The sequence below is a fragment of the Triturus cristatus genome, chromosome 9 (genome assembly GCF_964204655.1).
Source record: "Triturus cristatus chromosome 9, aTriCri1.1, whole genome shotgun sequence".
Lineage (NCBI taxonomy): Eukaryota > Metazoa > Chordata > Amphibia > Caudata > Salamandridae > Triturus > Triturus cristatus.
The window spans coordinates 1,030,305,626-1,030,328,691 of NC_140592.1; the positions used below are offsets into that span (position 1 = coordinate 1,030,305,626).

The window sequence follows — 23,066 nt, forward strand, 5'->3', positions numbered from 1 at the left end:
AAATGCTTTAGGGGCAGGAGGAGGAGTCAGTACTCACCGGTGAATGCTGAGCACAGAGGGGATCTCTACCTCATGTCCCAGCGCGGCCACAGTCCTGCCTCAGGCATGTGTGACCGTGAGCTGGCTCTGTTGCTGTGGCTCGCACGCTTCTCTCTTAGCACTAGACACCGTACGCGTGCACATCTCCTGTCCGGGCATGCACATCTCCTGTCTGGGCAGGATATATCAGTTCATGGACGTAAATCATCATGCAATTTTTCATACACATATAATAATAGACATTTTCAATAGAAAAGCACTAAAACAACTTTAAAGAAGCCCGCGAGTGGTACGGGCGCGACAAGCCTGCAAGATCCCTGCGAGGAGCAGGCGCCACCACAAAGCAGCGTCCTGCGAGTGGTGTGCAGACAAGCCCGCGAGTGGTGCGCACGTGACAAGGCCGTGAAATCCCTGCGAGGAGCGTGCGTCATCACAAAGCAGCATCCCGCGAGTGGCCGAAAGAGACGCCGTACGCGTGCACATCTCCTGTCCGGGAGTGCACATCTTCTGTCCTGAAATGCCGAAAGAGACGCCATAAGCGTGCGCATCTCCTGTCTAGCCCGCCGTGCACATCTCCTGTCCCCCTTCAGCCAAGAAACCGACATCAATAGATCTCGCCAAGGTGAGCACCGCATGCGCTGCGTCGCTAGGCGAGACCTAAAAAGTGATGGAGGATATGCTCTCTGCCACTGGTAATTACATGGGGCAGCATCTCTGTCCATCATTACTCTGCACACCAGGCCACCTCAGTTTGGGCCCAGTGACATGCAAATCAGTCTCGACCCTGTTCCAATTGGAACAGTCCAGGCCAAACTGCCGGGCCAGGTTCACCCTGAACTGGAACACAAGCAACCCAGTAGTGGTTTCGCTCTAGCTAGGGCTCGTCAGCCAAGTATAGCTTGGTTCCAGTGACACAGTATGCATGGGATCCACGTCTGGGCACACCCGTCCCACTTAGGGCGGCACAGTAAAGTGTATAAAAAATGATGGATAAAATGCTTGAATTATTCTCAGCCACTGGTAATTACGCAGGCTGCATCCCAGTTCATTGTTAATTTGTACACCAAGCCACCTCAGTTTGGATCCAGCCAAATGCAAATCAGTCTCAATCCTACTCCAATGGGAACAGTCCAATCTGAACTGCCAGGCCAGGTCCTCCTTGAATTTGGAATACAAGTAACCCACAACCGGTTTTGCCTTAGTTGGGCTCATAAGACAGGTATAGTTTGGTTTTAGTGTCATTCTATTTTTAACGCCAGTGAAAGCAGAAAATCTCCCAGCATCGATGGAAATTGCTATATTTTTCCAGCCGCCTTAGCAGGGTTATGTCACGTTGGCAGAGGAAAAGTCTTCAGAGTGTATAAGGGTATTTATTTAGCTTAGAGGCTGTCTCTTGATTATCATGATACCTAAGAAGATGTGTTAATTGTGGTAAGACAAAGCAGTTCTTATTCTGTATATGATAATTGTCAAGGCTTACTCATGCCTCAATGTCAGGGTGACCAGATATCGAAAAGCAGAAACGGGGCATTCTAAAGAGAAGTAGGACTACAATTTTACTCGACAGAGGAGCAAAGAGTGGCTTAACTGACAGCGCTTACCAAAAAGGAAAACACAGTCACTGGTGGCACAGTTTCATCTGTTAATTAAAGTGCTTTGTGATAAAGGTTGCTAATTAATTCAGCACTATAATCCTTTAAAAAAATGCCACTGCTGAATTAGTCGACCCTCTCTGAAAACTGAGACATAAGTTAAATTTACTGAAAGCTCCCAGGACAGATGGTGAAAAACAGGGACTGTGCTGCAAATGTGGGATGCCTGGCCAGCCTACGTAATGTGCTGCACAGATGAGTGCTAGCTGCACGGCTTAAGCTTTGCCTTACCGGGGTTGGGGTACACTGGGATGCTCTCAAAAAGCACTGTGGTGGCACCATTGCAGAGAGGACCATAGACTATATAGCTGTGCCCAGTGATCCAGCCGATGTCTGCAACACAACCAAACACATCCCCATCGTGGTAATCGAAGACGTACTGTATGCGACAAAAGAAAATACACAGTATTATATAATTTTACAATCGGGAGGTGAACGCACAATTTGAGATCTTTTTTTATTATTATTGTATTTAGCTATTTTAGTAGTGACTCTGCTATTCAGCAAGAATACATAGCTATACAACAAGGGTGTCACAAAGCAACCAATCAAACCAAGTCTGAAAATCCTCTCTGGTATATTCGCCATTCCATGTTATTAACATCTTGTCTACCCCTTCTGCCTCGCTCTGTGGTCGTAGTTGTGTTCTGATGTCTTACGCCTAAAGTCTACTGAGTGTTAATCCATCAAGGAGGCCATGGGAGCAATCCTCTAACATCAGATGAATGGAGAACAATAGGAAATGTGACTCTGCATGGTTGAGGCATACACTGTGTGCATGAGGGTCATGTGACTATTAATCCAAGCGCTCCACCTTACCGCACCTTCAGCCAAATCCTGCAGAACTTGACTCTAGCTACTGGGGCTCAGTGGTTGGCGGCTACTGCCTGTCTTGAGCCTGGAGCTATTGTAAGTCAGCAAGGGCTTGGGCAGTTTCTGACGTGTAGTGAGTGACCAAAGGCCTGATTAGCACAGGCTCCAGGAGCAGTACCAGAAGTTCACGGCTGGAGATCTCTGCCAGCCGGCCTCCTGCAGCGAACGGTGGGGTCCAGGCCTGTGCTTCATCACCCCTGGGAGAGCTACACCACAGAGCCCAGCATCAATTACTTCAGTGCTCTCACTTTGCGGGCCATGTGGTAGTTCTGCGCATCATTACCATGTCTGCTTGGACCTCATCTCTATCCACTAGTGTGACCTACTTTCTCTCAATACAAAACAGTAGGTCGACTCCTGATAGCATTGAGTAATAATTTGATCTGCTGGGATCTATTACAACCCTTTAGGGTTCGTTTTACTAATATTTCTTTTAAATGATTTGCCAAATCGAATCTACATATTACTTCTTTCTAAAAATAGCTCAACTTTGCAACCAAAGACCTTGGCAATGTCCTTATCCTGAAATGTATCTCCTCATAACAATTTGAGTCACGTGCTTTGCTGTTAATGAAATACTGCATCTTGCGTGCATCAATTTCAAGATGGCCTCTTAATTTAGCAACACACATGAGCAGATGTGCAGGCGGCTCCAGAGTCAACCGATCATTTATCAAAGGCAGCCCTCTAAGGGCGCGAGGCAACAGCGGCAGCAGGTGTACCACGAAGATGCATCTCCCAGCCCACAGCAACCTGCCCCACCATGATGATGCAGGCAGAGGCTGTACACTTCACAGAGGACACTGGAACAACAAGGGGGCTGGGCAGATCGCAATAGAAGGAGGGTTAACATTGGCAATAACATGTCAGAGGAGCGGGGGAAGTAGAGCGTCTACAGCAGCAGAAAGCACCAGCCATAGTGGCATTGAGTCCTGCTGTCAGTGAGTGATGTCGAACCTCCAGCAGTATCACTTCCAACCCCAGCAACACATGCATTTGCTGGGTTAACCAAATAGTCACCTTCCATAGGCAGCGACGGCTCCTCCGCTATGGCGGAGGAGCGTCGCCTACTGCTTCACAGCAGTGTCAATTTTAGAAATATAAAATCATGATAACTCAGTTATTATCATTTTATGGTTCGTGTCCATCTGCGTTGCGGGCGGGTGGGTAGGTGGTGCTGCTCTGCTCTGGGTACAGGGCAGAAGTGGTTTACCCACTCCTAAGTGCGCAGTGACTGTTTGGTCGGCCCTCTCGGGCCGCCCCAAAACAGTCATGCACACTTCCCTGTTCTCCATGCAGGTGGCAATACAGCCTGCATGGAGAACATGCCCACCCCTCCAGGCCCTGGCTGAGAGCCGTGTCATGGCGCTCAGATCAATCGCAACGCTGCATTGCAGCATTGCGATTGGCTTAGGGGAGGGAGCCTGGCCACCTGCTTCCTGTTCCTGTCGGAGGTCAGAGAGCAGAAGCAGAGAAGACGCGGGACCAGGCCTCAAGGTACGTTTTTGTTTATCCTCCCCATCCCTCTGTGTGACACCCCCACGTGACACCCCTGAACCCACTACCCCCACTCTTGACCCCCGTGCCCGCCACCCCACCCGCGAGCCATGCCAGCCGCCCCTGTCCATAGGAAGATGGGAAGTCCATTTGCATAAAATGGATGAATGCACTGCAGTGCTCCATAAGGATGTATTGTGATGCAAGTAACATTTAGACATACGCAGACATTAGTAGGTTAGAAGAAGGTGTATTATAAGCTAAATAGATACATACATGACCCCACCAGAAGCATATGTAGATGGTGAGCCCTGTTCTTCTGGCTTAACAGCCCTCCAAGGGACCCTCATAACCATGACATTCCAATACATCATTGGGTAACCTGACAAGCAGTACACTGCACAAAACATGCTGCTAATATAACCACCACAAAACCACACACATTGGCCAGACAAGCATGAGTAAATGGTAGAACACACAATACAGATAAGTCGCTATGACAGACTATTCATAATCCCATCCTCGTCGCCATTGTTGAGATGCTGAATAGCATGTAAAAATACAAAAATGCATAGTTATGTTAGGAGAGGGTTTATTGCATGGTAGATAGGCACATGAATGACCCCATCAGGAGAAGGTTTACTTAGATGATCAGCCCTGGTCCTTCTGATTCAACCACTCTCCAGGGAACCCTTGGGACCCTGACACTCCATCACATCATGAGGACAACACAGGATGCTTCATCATGCAACAGAAGAATACGCAATATAATGTAGGGATTTTTTGTGATGAATCTACAAGGTACTTCCTGTTGATGGGTCTATTTCGTGAAGAAACACTCCAATAATTCCATTCTAGTGGTGCTAAAGTGCATGCGCAAAGACCGTAGGAAGCACATTCGCCATCTTGTTTAGGTCTCGCCTGACCCAGCGCTTGTGCTGCTCTGGCAAGACTTAAAGTAAGGGCTTCAAAAAATGCTACCGCCGGCCACAGCTTGCAGTGCATGTGCGTGGGCGCGCGCTTGAGCAGAGGCGCCATATGGCGTGATTACTGCTGCGCGCGCACCACTCGTGCACATGCACTGCAAGCTGTGGCTGGCGGTAGCATTTTTCCCCCGCCACGGCAGTCATTTCTCGAAGCGGGGGCTTGCTTTTTTTTTCCCTGTTTATTACTTCTATGTAGTAATGGCGGCACCCGTGCGTTAGCTTAAACATCTTAGGCTAAAGTCGGGTGCTGAGATTGCTTCAAAAGTAAAGAAATAGACAATTCTTTACTTTTGAAGCAATCTCGGCATCCAACTTTAGCTTAAGATGTTTTAGCTAAAGCACGGGTGCCGCCATTACTACAGAGCAGTAATAAACAGAAACAAGCATTGGCATAGCCAATAGATCTCGCTTTTGGGACCTTATAAGTATTTAGTTATGCAACTGTTGCATGGCTAAACACTTATAGGGTCCCAAAGGTGAGACCTATTGGCTATGTCAATGCTTGTTTTCGTAGTGTTTTATACAACGCGAACTAGAACCTAAGATATCGGGTATCAGAGCGCTTTACATGAGCACCAGTATCGTTACACAGACACATTCATTTTTGTTAGGCATGGGGAGATTAAGTGATTTGCCCAGAATCACAGGATGTTGAGCGTCGTTGCCGAGACTCGAACCCGTTTCCCCAGCTTCGAGGTCGACTGCTCTAGCCGTAAGGCTACATCCGCTCCCCATTTGAAGTGATCTGGCCCCATGCATCCCTAGAGTCATACAAGACTTGCACAGGAGGGATCATTTTGGAAGCAGAACAAAGACTCTGCCTGTTGACACCTATAACAGCGAGAACATCCCAGACATTTTAAAAAGGGCCCTTTCTCTCTGGATTTTTACACAAATAACTGTACACCAACATTGGGACTGCCTTTGAGGTCCTCAGTGTCTGCTTATTTGCTGGATTTGCAATGAGTTCCTATAAAAAAAGAGACTTCTGTTTAAGACCCTTGTTTTGGTTCACAGGGCCTTTAACTAGACTGGAGCCAGATATCTTAGGGCAAAGATTCGTTTCTATGCTCCTTCCAAATGTCTTTGCTCTGCCAATGCTTTTTGGCAAAAATTCCTAGGATCTTATGATCCAGTGCGGGAGGCAGATCCTTCTATTTTCTAGGGCCATCTGCCTGGAATAAACTGGCTCCTGAACTTTGGGTCATCCCAGTTACATCCGTGTTCGGAAAGAAACTAAAGACATGGCTTTTTAATCTAGCTTAAATTTGCATTGGTTCCCGGTGTAGTGATTACAGTGCGCTATACAAATGCCCTTTCATTCATTCATTAGAAGATGGACATGGAAACCATTGGTGCAAGCACATGCGGGTTGCTGAACTGAAACATATGGGTCATGGGACTGGGATATGTGCCTATGGAAAGAAGACATCTTTGAATGGAACACATATTGGTATATCTCTTGTGATGAGCAGAATCTATTTCATGTAGATTGTCCCACAATACTTAAATGAATTATTGAAATGTATATGGTGCCATCTTGGAGTGCCACCCTCTGATTTGATAAACATGCAGACAACTCACTGTGGTTAAGTACTGATTGAATGCATGGAAAGACGCCCATTACAGCACACTATGATTTAGAAACAAGCAAACCATGGTATGTTAGGTTTAGACCAGGCACATATTAATTTTCTGTGGGTGGTATGCCAAGGCAAGGCCCTAAAATAGTGGTGTTCCTCAAAACATTGTTGTCAACGTTACCACTAGAATTGATACCACAATTACTAATACCATTGCATAGTACGGAATCTGGGTGCATTTTACAGTTCTGGGATTCTTGTTGACCAGAGTCAAAGCGATCTGTTAATAGTTCATCAATTTCAGGTTCTAGTTATGTTTAGAGGCATCTTTGCCTTTCATGTTGTTATGATGCCTTAATATATGTATGTGAGGGTGTGGTAGGTTTAAGTTAACTTCATTAGGATGGTTGAATGCAGTAGTGTCAGAATGATGGATTTACTATTCAGGTGGTATAGTTGTAGGACTGCCTTTCTATATGTATGTGAAGATGAGGTAGGTTTAAGTTGGCTTCATTAGGATGGTTGATGGTTGAATGCAGTAGTGTCAGAATGATGGATTTACTATTCAGGTGGTACAGTTGTAGGACTGCCTTTCTATATGTATGTGAAGATGAGGTAGGTTTAAGTTGGCTTCATTAGGATGGTTGATGGTTGAATGCAGTAGTGTCAGAATGATGGATTTACTATTCAGGTGGTATAGTTGTAGGACTGCCTTTCTATTTGTATGTGAAGATGAGGTAGGTTTAAGTTGGCTTCATTAGGATGGTTGATGGTTGAATGCAGTAGTGTGAGAATAATGGATTTACTATTCAGGTGGTACAGTTGTAGGACTGCCTTTCTATATGTATGTGAAGATGAGGTAGGTTTAAGTTGGCTTCATTAGGATGGTTGATGGTTGAATGCAGTAGTGTGAGAATAATGGATTTACTATTTAGGTAGTATAGTTGTAGGACAATAGCCAACTATCGTGCAGCTACTTTATGTGCATAACGCGCCAGCAGTTGTGTCTCATCTGCACAGTTATTGGAGTCCAATGTTTCAGTACAGCTCCATCACAATGTGCCATTGCGGTATCAGATGCTAAGTGCTTGCAGCCATGTTATTTTTTTTTTTGTCAAAATTGTTTTTTATTAGCTTCAGAAAAGGCATAACAAACAGTACAGACCAGAACATGTGTCTCGTAGCCGAGTGGACCGTCAAGCAGTAGGGGATACAACATCAGAGTACCGACCTTCCTCAAAACCCAGAAGAGGCGAGCCTCCCCCATAGGAACACTCGCTAATGGAAGGGTACAGAGTAGCTAGAATAGGGAGAGGGTGCAAGCCCGGAAATATACCCCGGAGACCCCCAGTGGGCGTCTATCGGGTTCTAACAGACCTGCGCCGGCCAGTACTCCAAAAGGCTCAGGCAAACCACCAGCTGACACTGTGTCATGAAGCTGTAGAACCTGTTTACGAACCCCCCCCCCCCCCAACTCCCCACAATCCCTCCCGCCCCACCCCACAAAATATAAGAGGAAAGAAAGAAGAGAAAGATAGAGAAATAGAGAAAGAGATGGGAGGGGCTCCGGTAGAGCCATGTTATTTTTACGATGGGACCAGGATTTGTGCCTTTGTGTACTCTTGGTGTAGGGCAGTGTGTAAGTTAAACTTGACATGGATCTCTGCCAAGGAACATAAAGCTCAGAAAAAGTGGGCCCAGAGTTGTGCAGTGCACCTGATCAGGACAGGAATGGCTTTTTTTTTTATCCCAAAAGGATGATGCAGGTGGTCTTCTCCAGAAGATCTGTTGGGTGTAAGGTTGCTGTGTGGCAGAGAGACATATCTAGAGGCAATGCAAGCTCTGCCATCACTGATGCATCGATCCCACTTTAGCCATTTGTTAGCGGCAGTAAATCAGTAAAAACTGGGAATAAATAAAGAATCTGACACTGGTTGTTTTCCTGATTGTGGTGAATTCAAGATAGGCAAACTTGCTATCGAAGATCAGCCTCTTGGGTGTGGTCCCTCGTGCAGAAATGAATCGCTACTCCAGTATGGTGGAAACAATAGATAACTACTATCTCAGACTAAGCTTTGGACAAAGTTTCCAGACACTGCATCACAAGAAGATTATTGTCCGGTCCTGCCACATTCGCACGCCCATAACTAATCGGGTTCTACCAAGCAGATGCAGGGACTCCGGTGTAGGGAAGGTGCAATGAGTGATGGAGGGAGTCGTCGTTGGCATGAAGTGCTCACAGGTTGCATTCACTGTCATCTCAACAACTTAGTACTGGGTCCAAGGCTTTGATTGGGGGGATGGATACCGAGCCCGTCTTCCGGCTTCCTGTCTAATGATGCGTAATCTCGTGCACCTTGCAATAACTGGTTTCACCTGAATATTGGAAGCATTACCTCTGTGAAATGAAACTGGCTTGATTTCATACCAACCTAAATGTCCAGGACCCTTCCTTATGACACATAAATGTTCAGCACGTTTCTAGAGTGCCCGTGGGGGCATTGGGCTGGAGGGGCACAGTGAGTACGTAAGTCCATCCGCACTGCACAGTCCCTGACTGCACGTCTACCCATATCCTGACATTGATCTCTGCTTCCAACCCCATGTCAACATCACACACAACCAACATCATTCTGGAGCGATACAGCCACGGTGTGACTCTTCAGTTGGATTGTGTGTGTTCCGTGAGGTGTATTAATCTACAGCAATGCAACCTTGGCTTTTCAAGACACCTTGGCTGCTTTAATGTCCTGTCACACTCTGCACCCATCAGCTCCTGCCCAAATATGGCCCTCCACCCTGTATACACTTCAGATTCATCTCTGGCCTGTCACCACATGAGGTTCCAGATGGAACTTCTGCCCTTTATTTGACTTTACATTGTAAGCATTCTTAAAGAAAATAGTGAAAGACTTGTTGAGTCATACTGGTGTTCCGCTCCCTACCCTCCGCATCATAGTTTTTGTTCTCACGTCTGATCCGCTATAATCTTCTAGGAACTCATGTTCGATTTGTTCCTGATACACCACATTTTCTTTGCGCACAGCATACCACTGCTTTGTGGAGCTGGGTTGCGCTACATAATGGACTGAAAATAAATGCGGCCCTGGCAGCAGCGCTGGCGTGCGTGCACGCACACACACCCACATACACACCTCCCCATTTTACATAGGGAAAAGCAAGGACCCTAGTTATGGGTCACGAGAAGGACTTTTGAGGGGTAAGAAAGCAGTCTACCTCATTGCTACAAGTGTGCAGGTAAAGATTCCTTTATCCCTGTCCTTTAATTTGCTGCCACCACCACAGTCCCCACAGTGGCTGGTTTGAGGAGCACTGTTCACCCTCACCTTGATAGCAAATGTGCTTTGGTCGAACCTCTTTTGAGCAGAGCTCAATGTCTCTTGAATAAATGCAGAGCATCTGCACTGGACTTGCACACTGCAAAGTACACCAAAAGGAAAGTCTTAAAGCATCTAAAAAAACAGCTGGGTGGGGCACCACCTTTTTAACAGATTCCCTGTGCTGTTCATACAGGCCTTATTTACATGCTCACCCCGTGCCTTCCCTCCACAGCCTGTTCTTTCCTATTCGCCGCTTTCCCCTTCTCCACAGCCATGCGTTTCTATATTACCTTCCCATACCATGCCAACGCAGTTCTGTATACTACACTAACCCTCTGCTCTTCCTCAACACTTCATTTTCCTTATTCCAATCATGTTCCCTTTCTCTACAACCCGGCTTTTACATATTCACTACTTGTGTCTAGCATTCACAACCTCGTTTTACTTCATGTTCTCCGCAGTTTGATGTTCCTCATTGATCTCTGTTCTCTTTCTCAGGGCCCTGCAGTTTCATTTTTGACCTTGTGTCCTACGCTCCTCTGTCTCACTTTTCAAATTCAGCCTTTGCGTCTCTCCTCCAAACACTTGTTTTATTATATGCACCACGTGCCCTCCCCATGCAGCCACATTTTACCATAATACCTTATATCTGTAGATTGCAAAGCTTTTTTTCCATATTCACTCCCTGGGCCCCTCCCCCACAGCCTCATGTTTTCAGGTTCATGCGATGTACAACCATCTACACTCAGGTGTTACAATGGACCCTCCTGTGTGCCTGCTCTTCAACATCACTTTCCATACTTAGCGCCCAGTGTCGTCCTTTCACAGCCTGTTTCACCCCATTCCCTCCTTCTGTATCCTATGTTGTGTTACTCATGCTCTGCATCCTTCCGCCACAGCCACGTTCTTCCAGTCACCCCTTTCCCTTGCTACAGAGCCTTGCTTTTATATCTTCACCAACAGCGTTCTGCCTCCACATTCTCCCTTTTCCATATTCACCCCATGCCCTGCCTCCAGTCTCCCTTTTCCATATTCACTCCTATGCCCTGCCTCCACATTCTCCCTTTTCCATATTCACCCCATGCCCTGCCTCCAGTCTCCCTTTTCCATATTCACCCCTATGCCCTGTCTCCACAGTCTCCCTTGTCCATATTCAACCCTATGCCCTGCCTCCACAGTCTCCCTTTTCCATATTCACAGCTATGCCCTGCCTCCACAGTCTACCTTTTCCACATTCACCCCATGCCCCGCCTCCACAGTCTCCCTTTTCCACATTCACCCCATGACCTGCCTCCACAGTCTCCCTTTTCTATATTCACCCCATGCCCTGCCTTGACAGTCTCCCTTTTCCACATTCACAGCTATGCCCTGACTCCACAGTCTCCCTTTTCCATATTCATCCCATGCCCTGCCTCCACAGTCTCCCTTTTCCATATTCACCGCTATGCCCTGCCTCCACAGTCTCCCTTTTTCCATATTCCCTTCAGGCTCTGCCTCCAGAGTCTCCCTTTTCCATAATCACCCCTATGCCCAGCCTCCACAGTCTCCCTTTACCATATTCACCCCTATGCCCTGCCTCCACAGTCTCCCTTGTCCATATTCACCCCTATGCCCTGCCTCCACAGTCTCCCTTTTCCACATTCACAGCGATGCCCTGCCTCCAGTCTCCCTTTACCATATGCACCCCTATGCCCTGTCTCCACAGTCTCCCTTGTCCATATTCACCCCTATGTCCTGCCTCCACAGTCTCTCTTTTCCACATTCACAGCTATGCCCTGCCTCCACAGTCTCCCTTTTCCATATTCACCCCTATGCCCTGCCTCCACAGTCTCCCTTTTCCACATTCACAGCTATGCCCTACCTCCAGTCTCCCTTTTCCATACTCACCCCTATGCCCTGCCTCCACAGTCTCCCTTTTCCATATTCACCCCTGTGCCCTGCCTCCACAGTCTCCCTTTTCCACATTCACAGCTATGCCCTGCCTCCAGTCTCCCTTTTCCATATTCACCCCTATGCCCTGTCTCCACAGTCTCCCTTGTCCATATTCACCCCTATGTCCTGCCTCCACAGTCTCCCTTTTCCACATTCACAGCTATGCCCTGCCTCCACAGTCTCCCTTTTCCATATTCACCCCTATGCCCAGCCTCCACAGTCTCTCTTTTCCATATTCACCCCTATGCCCTGCCTCCAGTCTCCCTTTTCCATATTCACCCCTATGCCCTGCCTCCACAGTCCCCCTTTTCCATATTCACCCCTATGCCCTGCCTCCACAGTCTCCCTTTTCCATATTCATCCCATGCCATGCCTCCACAGTCTCCCTTTTCCATATTCACCGCTATGCCCTGCCTCCACAGTCTCCCTTTTTCCATATTCCCTTCAGGCTCTACCTCCAGAGTCTCCCTTTTCCATAATCACCCCTATGCCCAGCCTCCACAGTCTCCCTTTACCATATTCACCCCTATGCCCTGCCTCCACAGTCTCCCTTGTCCATATGCACCCCTATGCCCTGCCTCCACAGTCTCCCTTTTCCACATTCACAGCGATGCTCTGCCTCCAGTCTCCCTTTACCATATTCACCCCTATGCCCTGTCTCCACAGTCTCCCTTGTCCATATTCACCCCTATGTCCTGCCTCCACAGTCTCTCTTTTCCACATTCACAGCTATGCCCTGCCTCCACAGTCTCCCTTTTCCATATTCACCCCTATGCCCTGCCTCCACAGTCTCCCTTTTCCACATTCACAGCTATGCCCTACCTCCAGTCTCCCTTTTCCATACTCACCCCTATGCCCTGCCTCCACAGTCTCCCTTTTCCATATTCACCCCTGTGCCCTGCCTCCACAGTCTCCCTTTTCCACATTCACAGCTATGCCCTGCCTCCAGTCTCCCTTTTCCATATTCACCCCTATGCCCTGTCTCCACAGTCTCCCTTGTCCATATTCACCCCTATGTCCTGCCTCCACAGTCTCCCTTTTCCACATTCACAGCTATGCCCTGCCTCCACAGTCTCCCTTTTCCATATTCACCCCTATGCCCTGCCTCCACAGTCTCCCTTTTCCACATTTACAGCTATGCCCTGCCTCCACAGTCTTCCTTTTCCATATTCACCCCATGCCCTGCCTCCAGTCTCCCTTTTCCATATTCACCCCATGTTCTGCCTCCACAGTCTCCCTTTTCCATATTCACCCCATGTTCTGCCTCCAGTCTCCCTTTTCAATGTTTACCGCTATGCCCTGCCTCCACAGCCCCCCTTTTCCATATTCACCTCTAAGCCCTGCCTCCTCAGTCTCCCTTTACCATTTTCACCAACTGCACAGTCTCACTTTTCCGTATTCATCCCTGCGCCTTGCTTGTGTAGTCTCACTTTTTCGTTTTCACCTCGTGCCTGCTTAATAGTTCCCCTTTTCTGTATTCTCCCACCTCTCACTGTCTGTACAATCTCACTTTTCCATATTCTTAGTGTGTCCTCCTTCCATATTCACCATGCACTGCTGCTGTAGTCCACTTTTTCATACTCACTCATAGTTTCGTTGTTAGGTCTAGCTTGATAGCACAGATGTCGATACCTTATGTTCTCAACTTAGAAAAGGTCTTTCAGGAGTAGCCCAGGGCTAGGCTAATCTACATGCAGGATTACATACTCTAACATGGCACTCCTTGTAAGAAAGGTGCTTTCTTTTAAATTCCTACAATGCCTTTATTTGATGTGGAAGACTGGAACGCAGCAACTTGCCTCGCCTCAGTGTTCGGAAATGCAAATGTGTGAGATGTACTAAAGCTGAGTAAAGGTGTACATAATACCAAAAATCTCTGACAACTGTTTACAAACTAGGAAGAGTGAAATATTTTTTCTGATTTGAACATGGAAAGGCCTCTTGAAAAGCTCCCTTTCAAAGGTACACGTTATTACCCAGAGCCATGGAACCAGCAGATGGATAAACTGGAGAAAATGTGGGTAGCTTTCTGTTTCCGGGTGCCAGATACAAAGGATTAAAAATGGGCTTCATCAAGGTAGCTATATATACGAAATGTTTGTTTACTGTCGACAGCATGAGCAGTAGCAAAACATGGATGTTATTTCGAGTGTCCTGATGCTGGATAGGAGTAAAGATGTTATATGTCAGACAATGTTATTTAATCAGACGTTGTATGTGTTCTTTTACAACGTAAGCAGGCTTACCAGAGCTCTCCTTCTTGTGTACTTATGAAGAGGCAGAGAGAACAGGACATTCATGCACAGGGTACTGACACTGGTATGACTGGCCTCTGGTAACATAATGTGTAGTTGTAAAGTGCATGTTCACCCGTGGGCATCTTGGCGCTGAATAACAGATGTTTATTGTTATCCACTTCAATGGTACTAATTTTATCGACCTCAGAAGGATGAAAGGCTGAGTGAACCTGCCGGGATTTGAACCTGTGACCATGAGGTCGAACACAGGCCCCTACAGTAGACACATTAGTCCACTAAGCCCCAGACCCCAGTAAGGATAGTGCTTAACACTGAGTTAGCGCAAGTCTACTCCCGGACACCAGAGTCCACACTCCTGAGGAACTGGCAGCACAGCACTGCAGTTCCCCATCCATTCCTTTGAACTAGGCCATCCCTGGGAGCTCCACAGAAACATTCACAGCCAGCTGAAGGCTAGTACCACTATGTAACACTCTTACAGTGCCTGGACCCTACTAAGCACTAATAGCTCCTTTCACAAGACCACGGGTGATCGGATTAAACAAAGTTATGTGTTATACTTAGTTCGTTAAGGGGGCAGGAGGAACCACTTTTTATTATGCCAAACTGCGTTCTAAACACAACTTTTCATTTAAACAAACTCTTTAAGAAGTATATGAATGTACAATGGATACGCTCAGGACTAGTGCACGGATTTTTAGCACTCTGGGCAAAATACCATTTTGACGTTGGAGCGTCCACTGCACTTTTTCCCCACCATTGACATAGCCAATAAGGCTGTCTTTCATGTGATAAACATCTGTGTGTGTAACACGTCGACAGCATCTGTGAAAGCCTGTGTTTATGTGCTTATGCACGTTAAAGTAAAGCCTATTGTCTTTGCCAATGGTTGTTCAATTTCCACCCATTGTGTACTCCTGCTACAGCCTCGTTTTTTCATACTCCACCCTGTGTCGTACCTCTGCATTTTCATTATTTCTTATTCACTGTATAAGCCTTTCCAACACTGCCTTATTTTTCCATATTTTCCAACATATCCAACATCTACACATTGACTATTCCTCCTACAAAGCCTGTTTTTCCTATATTAACTTCTTTTTATATTTCCACCAGTCTCGTTTTCTCCCATTCACCCACCGTAGTCTTCTCCCACACCCCCATTTGTTCTCTTTTTATCCTGCGGGTGAGTCTTTCCACCACTTTCGCATTTTACTGCATTCCACCATGGCCTCTCCTACGCAGACAGGTTTTTCGCTATTTGCTCTCCCTCCATGTCCTCCCTCTACAGACTTGTGATTCCATTTCAATCCCTTGTTCACTTCATTCACGGTCTCGATATTCCATTTCTGCATCTTGTGCACTTCCTCTACACTACGTTATTGCACACCCTGGATTTTCCATGATGGCACTGGCCGTCCTTGGAACCTGCTATCAGCCTGATGGAAAGTGCTGTACCAGGCCTCTGCCGAGGCTATATTTAGGGCGTTTGGCTCTCACCCAGGAAAAGACAGATAAACAGAGAGCTGAGAGAGCTGTGGAGTTTATGAAATACTCAAGTTCACTGTCGAGGACACATGAGTGTACCGTCCACTTAGAAACTGCGAGTCCGATTCACAAACTGCATTTTGAGGAACACAAAGTAGTATCACTATTTACTACAAAATGCAATTCACAAACTTACAGGTGTAAATCTCCAACGCGCCTCAGATTTCTGGGGGGGATATCTCTACACATGTAAGTTTACTACTTGTAGTAAATATGAGAGGGGCCACGGGGAGTGTGGGACAGTGGGGAATATCAATATCTACTACAAAATGTAAAGGGTTTGGGGAGAAGAGAGAGACTGGTCACTTCAAACACAACTCACACAAGAGTAAACACGTTGTAATTCACAAACTACACTTCTAAAGTTGTACAGCCGTAAAGGTGGCAAAACAGTACCAAATTTATTCCAGCCCTGCCCTGCAGTAAATCAAGCACCACACATGAACACTCACAGGTGCTGCAAAACCCTTAAAAAATAAGAGGCACAGACTGAAAACAACACCCCTTAAAAAATAATGTTAAATAAGTCAAATTGATTATATATACATGTGTGTAAAGAATAATGTTAAAAAACTATATATAATCAGTAAATAATTGTTTATTTGATTGAATAATAAACCTAATATTAAAAGAAAATTAAATTAACGGGTAAAACTTTGTTAAAAAATGAAGAATTATTTTAACCCAATTCAACACATAACGTTTAACAAAATGTAAAACATATTAAATAAAAATTGTAATTGTGGATGAGATTTTTTTAAAATTATTGTTTAAGAACTATGTATAAATTAAAGACATATATTTTAACACATTTAATTTATTGAGTTAATATGCTATAACATTTTATTAGTTTGATTTTTATAATAAATATCTTAATATAATTCTACTCGTTTACTCGTTTTTTTTAAAGAATGCTCAACTTTAATAATTTTACCTATACTTTTCCATAGTGCTGTCTACCTATGTGTGACAACTTATTAGTACAAACTTTAAAATCATAAATGTACTCTTAGATGTGCATGTGCATGTGCATGTCCATGGTTGGTGCAAGGGTCCCAGTGTTGCAAGCAGGATTGCTTTTGTGCAGGAAAGGACACCTTTCTGCACACAAAAATCTTAGACATTTTTCTTTTTCCTAGTGTGATGCGCAACACATCACGCTCAGAAAAAGGAAGTAACAAGGAGAAATAAAGATATTTCTCCTCATTACACCTACGTCTGGGAGGTGTACCATTATGACGCATTCCCAGGTTTAGAGCTCTTTGTAAATCTGGGAATGTGCCAAAATCCATGGTGGATGCGTGGGAACGTTTTCATTCCACCCATGGAACAACCCCGTGCTGCAAGGAAACACAAGGCTGCGAAGTGCACTGTCTTGTGTTACCTACGATTTACTAAACCGCAAAGCCACGCAAGGTGGCTTTGCCTGGGTTAGTAAATCCCATTTAAGGGCTTGTGTTATGTTGCATCGTCTTGCGTGACTGAAAGGCAACGCATGCCCTTACTAAATCTGGCCCCCCGGGTGTATTTAACACCAGTAGACACGTTTTTACGTATTGGATAGTGATAAATGACACATTTAGTTATGGCTGCAAAGAAAATTAAAAATCAGCAATGGTTTTGGACATGCGTTTGCTGGCGCAAGTACATAAGAATGTGAAATAGGATAAAGCTGGAGGTGGTACCTGATCTGGGTTTTAAAAGGAGCTGGAAGATCGCAGACACAGTGGAAAAGTCTGCAGGCCCTAATCTTCAGTCACCGTCTGACTTTACATTTTTTCTCCAGAGACGCCCTTGAGTAAAAAAAATGTAACCACCCCACACAAAATTGCCCACAGTTACCCCCAAAATGATGGAACTGATACGCCCTCTTTAAATTTAGAATGTAAATTGTCAAATATTCTTCTTCTGCCTAGAATCTAACAACCTATTGCCATCCCATTGAGCCCTCGAAATGAAGCCATCTCTACAGCTTGAATACCAACTCATATGCCTTATTTTTTGATCCCTCCCATACAACCTCACCCTTTAGAGCATCAGCTGCAATCATAAGCGTAAAACTGGATGCAGAAATTCTAGGCGTAAAACCGGATGCATAAGGGGCACTTTCAGGATCCTCTGTGCAACACACCAAGGAAATCTATCATTTGTACACTTATGCTGGGACCTTCTGGTCTGGTGAGCTGAGCTCCTGTCAGACATTTCCTAGACCAGATATGGGGGAATGAGGTATTTTATTCACCGAGAAAAACTAACACCACACATGAGGTTTTACCAGCCACAGCACATACCTCCTACGATGATAAAATGGAATAAAACATGGTGAGTTCAGTGCAGCAAATCTGTATGTATTGGTACCTACTTGCATTTCCCACGTTATATTTTGGCATGTTTGATCTGTCGAAATGTACCTAGTGAAGGAATATTGTGGTGATAGGGGCAAAGTTTGTACGGTAATGACCGCAATACTCCGAATTCCAATATGTGCAGTAACAGGAGTATATCAGAATTAAAAAGCCCACTCCTAATCGAGGCCGCTGTGATCTGAATCAATATAAAGCGCTCTGTTGACATGAGCCTACTACAACAACACTTGTGGCCGAAGTTGATCTGACATTCTATCTAGCATTTGTCTGACAAAGCGTCTGTTTTAGTTCTTTCCCTCTCTTACTCACTAGAGGGCGCTAAAGGCCCGCGCATTCAGTCGGCCAGCTCCTACTCGGTAGGACTGATACTCTTAAAACAGCGATGGCACTTTTCAGCAGGACTCGAGCTAGTTTGGTTTCTCAATACTTTCTGCTACAACCAAGTGGTGCAAAGTGTTTATAAAGTCAAAGTAATGTAAATTACTCTTCCAGTTGTTTTGTGCTACTTTGAGTAAAGTGGGTTGTCATATTTTTGACGCAAAACCATATCAACTCAAATCGCTGCGCTTGCGCAAAAAATAACCCTGCTTGAGGCAGGCGCTAAGTAGGAGAAAGTGTACAGTTTTGCCTAACTTGTCACACCTGTACAACACACACTGTACAACAGACATCCAAAGTGTGAAATGTCTAAAAGTTTGTCCAGGCGTTGGATTTTGCACTGGGAGAATATCCTTCAAGTACAAAACCCATGCCAGCCATCACACACGCTCCTCTGCACACGGTGCAAAGGTGTGCGTACGGAGCTGGGCAGTCGGTTTGTGCATCAGTGCTGGGGAAGAGAGCAGCAGCGCCATATCTTAATATACATAGCTCTGCGCAGTTCTCTCCACTCAGGTGCAACGCAGTGCAGCAGTCAGTTTTCAGCAGGGCTCCTACGTGTTTCAAGGGAAACTGCACTTTTCAGCAGTGCTACTGCACATTTTCTGCCAGTGCCATGACATCGCTGCATATCCAGTGGCAGCCGGCACAGGTAACAGCGGTGGGGCAGGGTGGGGATAGGGGAAGTCGACCTACGACGGGATAAGTTAAATTAAAAAAAATATAACCACTTACCTTGCGCTTGCCGCATCGCCGACTCTGCAATGCAGCGAGTGCAAGGTAACACACCAGAACATGAGCTTCTATGGGAATTCACAAGGGCATAAAGAGGCGATAATTTTAACTCTGATCTTGATAATATGGCCCTCTGTTTTTTAATTTAACTTATCCCATCGTATGTCAAAATCCCTGACCCCAGGCGCGCAACACCCATTGGGCTCACCGGGCTTCAGCCCCCCCCGTCATGTGTGTCAGCCCGGCTGAGACAGCCTCGCGGGCTGGCGTCCGTCCAATTGCAGCCGGACTCGAGTACTTCACAGGTCTTTAAAAGACCATTTACTCGTTAATGCGGCTTTTGTTGCGTTTTCCCACTTCTTACAGCCACTCTGCCTATGGCTGGAAGACTTAGCCCCCCCGAAATCTTTTTCAGCCCCCCCCGAAATTTGGCTCTAGTTGCCTGCCTGCCTGACCCCAACCCTGCCCCGCCCCACCACCCCACCGCTCTTACCTGTGCCTGCCGCGACTGAGCATATCTACTAAAACATAGCTGCCAATGGTCTCTTGTCTTTTATGTGCAGCACCTACAACTAGTCCTGGCTTGGCAGCAAACAGCTCTTTACAAGTTGGCATTTTTAAGATCTCACATTTACTGATAAACCCGAAACCGTCTCAGAATGATAATGATTTAGGTTAAAAGGTATCCATTACAACTGTTCAGGGTGACTGTTTCTGCCTTGGACAGAGCCTGGACAAATGTAAGTTCCTTCTGCCCCAGTAGGACACAGCACAACAAACCATCAAGTGAAAAATTGGCACAACCTCTTGGCATGAAACACCGCCGGAGGAGCACTAGCAGTCTTAACTGCTGAGGAATCGTTTTCTGTTTCATTCTTTTTCTATTCGAAAAATAGAGAAAACAGCTTTTGTTGAGGGAAAAAAAAGCCCAAAAGCCGCTTGCTTTCTGCTAGTTCTGAAGGGGAACGTCATAGGACTTGTCATGGACCCTGGTTAGTAATAGATTAACGGACTTCTGTTGTTACCCCACAAAGCAGCTGAATTCTCATGCGGCTGTGTATCTCACAGAATCAGCATTCTTCACACCAGCACATGGTTAATCAGTGTCCCAAACAGTGGAGACTGGGGGGGGGGCATATTTACTGAGGGCTTGCGATGCCCTTGTGTCACGCATGGGCAATGCAAGGCCTTAAGTGTGGTTTACTAAGCCACGCAAAGCCACCTTGCGTGGCTCTGTGTGGTACAGTAAATCCAGAGTAACACAGGACAGTGCCAATCGTTGCCTTGTATTACTCTGCGTTGAGAAAGCGTTCCATAGGGGGAGCATGGGCATTCCCTTGTAGCCATGCATGTATTTTGATGCAACCCCAGATTCACCAAGGCCAGTAAACCTGGGACTGCATGAAAATGCTATGCTTTCCCAAGTGGGGCGTAACGAGGAGAACTATCTTTATTTCTCCTTGTGGTTTCCTCTTTCCACGTGTGACGCATCCTGCAGCACATGTAGATAGGTGAAAATGCCTCTGAGCATTGCTTTTGTGCAGCAAGGTAAACCTCCTTGCACAAAAACAATAATGTCGACAACCTTGTACCATGGCCCAAGGGAGCCTGCGTTGGCGCTAGGCAGCACACAGTGCACCAGCAGAGAGAGAGCAGAAATGCATCATCTCTTAGTAGATATGGCGTGTTTCTGCTCTCTCCCTCTCATGTGACGCAGCGCCGCACGTTGTCTTGCTGCGTTACGGGACCTCTTAGTATATCTGCACCTAGGTGAGCTGGAAACGCGTCCACTGAGAATGTTTCCAGCCGCGTTTGGAGGTTCTGCTCTAACTTCATCCATTCATGGGGTACAACCTCCCAATGATACTGGGGTCAGAGGTCGAAGGTGAGCAGACCCTGTTACTCCTTTCTCCACACCCAGCAGTGCATCAGTGGAAACTGTTCATAGGCATGCACAAATAAATAACTGTAGAGTGGAACTCAGGGAATAATCATGTCAACATGTAATGTCTCTCCAGCCTAATTTCAGACCAGTGACAGATCAGAGAACACTCTTGAACTTGAAGGCTGACCAGAGTCACATCTCTGGGTGTCTGAGATGGTGATGCTGTGAAGAGCTGGTTAACACACGAGACAAGCCTTGGCCGTTTACAAGGGGCTGACATTTTCTGACACTCTTCACATCTCATAATGCGAGGCGAAGACTGCATTGCTAACGAGTTAGTGGCAGGAGAGCTGATCTTCAGCGAGGTGGAAAGTGCAGTGCATCCGGCGAGTGTCCCTTTGGGGCGCACATCTTTTCCGATTGGCACTTCCATGATGCACTGCTGCGGAGTAATATTGCTTGGAAAACCTAGGCCACTTAGCTAAAATATGTCAGAATATAATGCTATAAAACACATTACATGACCCAATGTGTATGAAAACATCCGGGGCTACCTCCTAATATCTCTCACCCTCTCCTTGGGGCATCCCCTCACATACCAAGCTTACTCCAGCACGACCCCCGCTCCCTGCAACACCAGGGAAGGGATTACAGAGTGGAAATGCTGCCCACGTGGGCAGGTGTGCCCATCCTTGGTCATAGGGCATGCTAGGCTGCTATCACTCTTGGGGTGACAATTGCAAAAACAACAATTGATGGACAGAATGCAGAACAATGTCATACATTCACCCCAGTACAGAGATCTGGGCCTAAATCCATCGTTTTTTTGCTCACCATGCCATTCCAGTTTGAACCCAGCCATATGCAAATCAGTCTTGACCCTGTGCCCCATGGGAACAGTCCAGCCCGAACTGCCAAGCCAGGTCCTCCCTGGACTGGAAACAAGCATCCTAGGACCGGTTTCAGGCTTTCAGCCCTCGTCAGCCAGGATAGCTTGATTCCAGTGGCATGGAGAGCACGGGACTCACGTCTGAGCATTCCCTTCCCACTCGGGGTGACAATTGCAAAAACAACAATTGATGGACAGAATGCAGAACAATGTCATACATGCACCCTAGTACAGAGATCTGGGCCTAAATCCATCGTTTTTTTGCTCACCATGCCATTCCAGTTTGAACCCAGCCATATGCAAATCAGTCTTGACCCTGTGCCCCATGGGAACAGTCCAGCCCGAACTGCCAAGCCAGGTCCTCCCTGGACTGGAAACAAGCATCCTAGGACCGGTTTCAGGCTTTCAGCCCTCGTCAGCCAGGATAGCTTGATTCCAGTGGCATGGAGAGCACGGGACTCACGTCTGAGCATACCCTTCCCACTCGGGGTGACAATTGCAAAAACAACAATTGATGGACAGAATGCAGAACAATGTCATACATTCACCCCAGTACAGAGATCTGGGCCTAAATCCATCGTTTTTTTGCTCACCATGCCATTCCAGTTTGAACCCAGCCATATGCAAATCAGTCTTGACCCTGTGCCCCATGGGAACAGTCCAGCCCGAACTGCCAAGCCAGGTCCTCCCTGGACTGGAAACAAGCATCCTAGGACCGGTTTCAGGCTTTCAGCCCTCGTCAACCAGGATAGCTTGATTCCAGTGGCATGGAGAGCACGGGACTCACGTCTGAGCATACCCTTCCCACTCGGGGTGACAATTGCAAAAACAACAATTGATGGACAGAATGCAGAACAATGTCATACATTCACCCCAGTACAGAGATCTGGGCCTAAATCCATGTCTAAACTGGGGTGGTGTAGTGGGCAAAAGAACGATGGATTTAACCCAGATCTCTTGACTGGGGGAGAATGTATGCATTGTCAGCATTCCGTCCATCATTTGTTTGTTGTAACGCTTTTCGCCCTAAGTGGGATGGGTATTCCCAGACGTGGGACCCGTGCTCACTACGCCACTGGAGTCAAGCTATCCTGGCTGATGACGGCT

The 23,066-nt window shown here is 46.5% G+C and overlaps 1 protein-coding gene across 1 annotated transcript in view; it reads right to left on the minus strand.

Annotated features, from left to right (window-relative positions):
* LOC146799276 (acetyl-coenzyme A synthetase 2-like, mitochondrial) overlaps positions 1-23,066 on the minus strand; it is a 172,445-nt gene that overhangs the window by 56,157 nt on the left and 93,222 nt on the right. Inside the window, exon 6 of the mRNA XM_085626771.1 lies at positions 1,923-2,070. Coding sequence (XP_085482897.1) covers positions 1,923-2,070 — 148 coding nt within the window. The remainder of the gene's footprint in view (positions 1-1,922; positions 2,071-23,066) is intronic.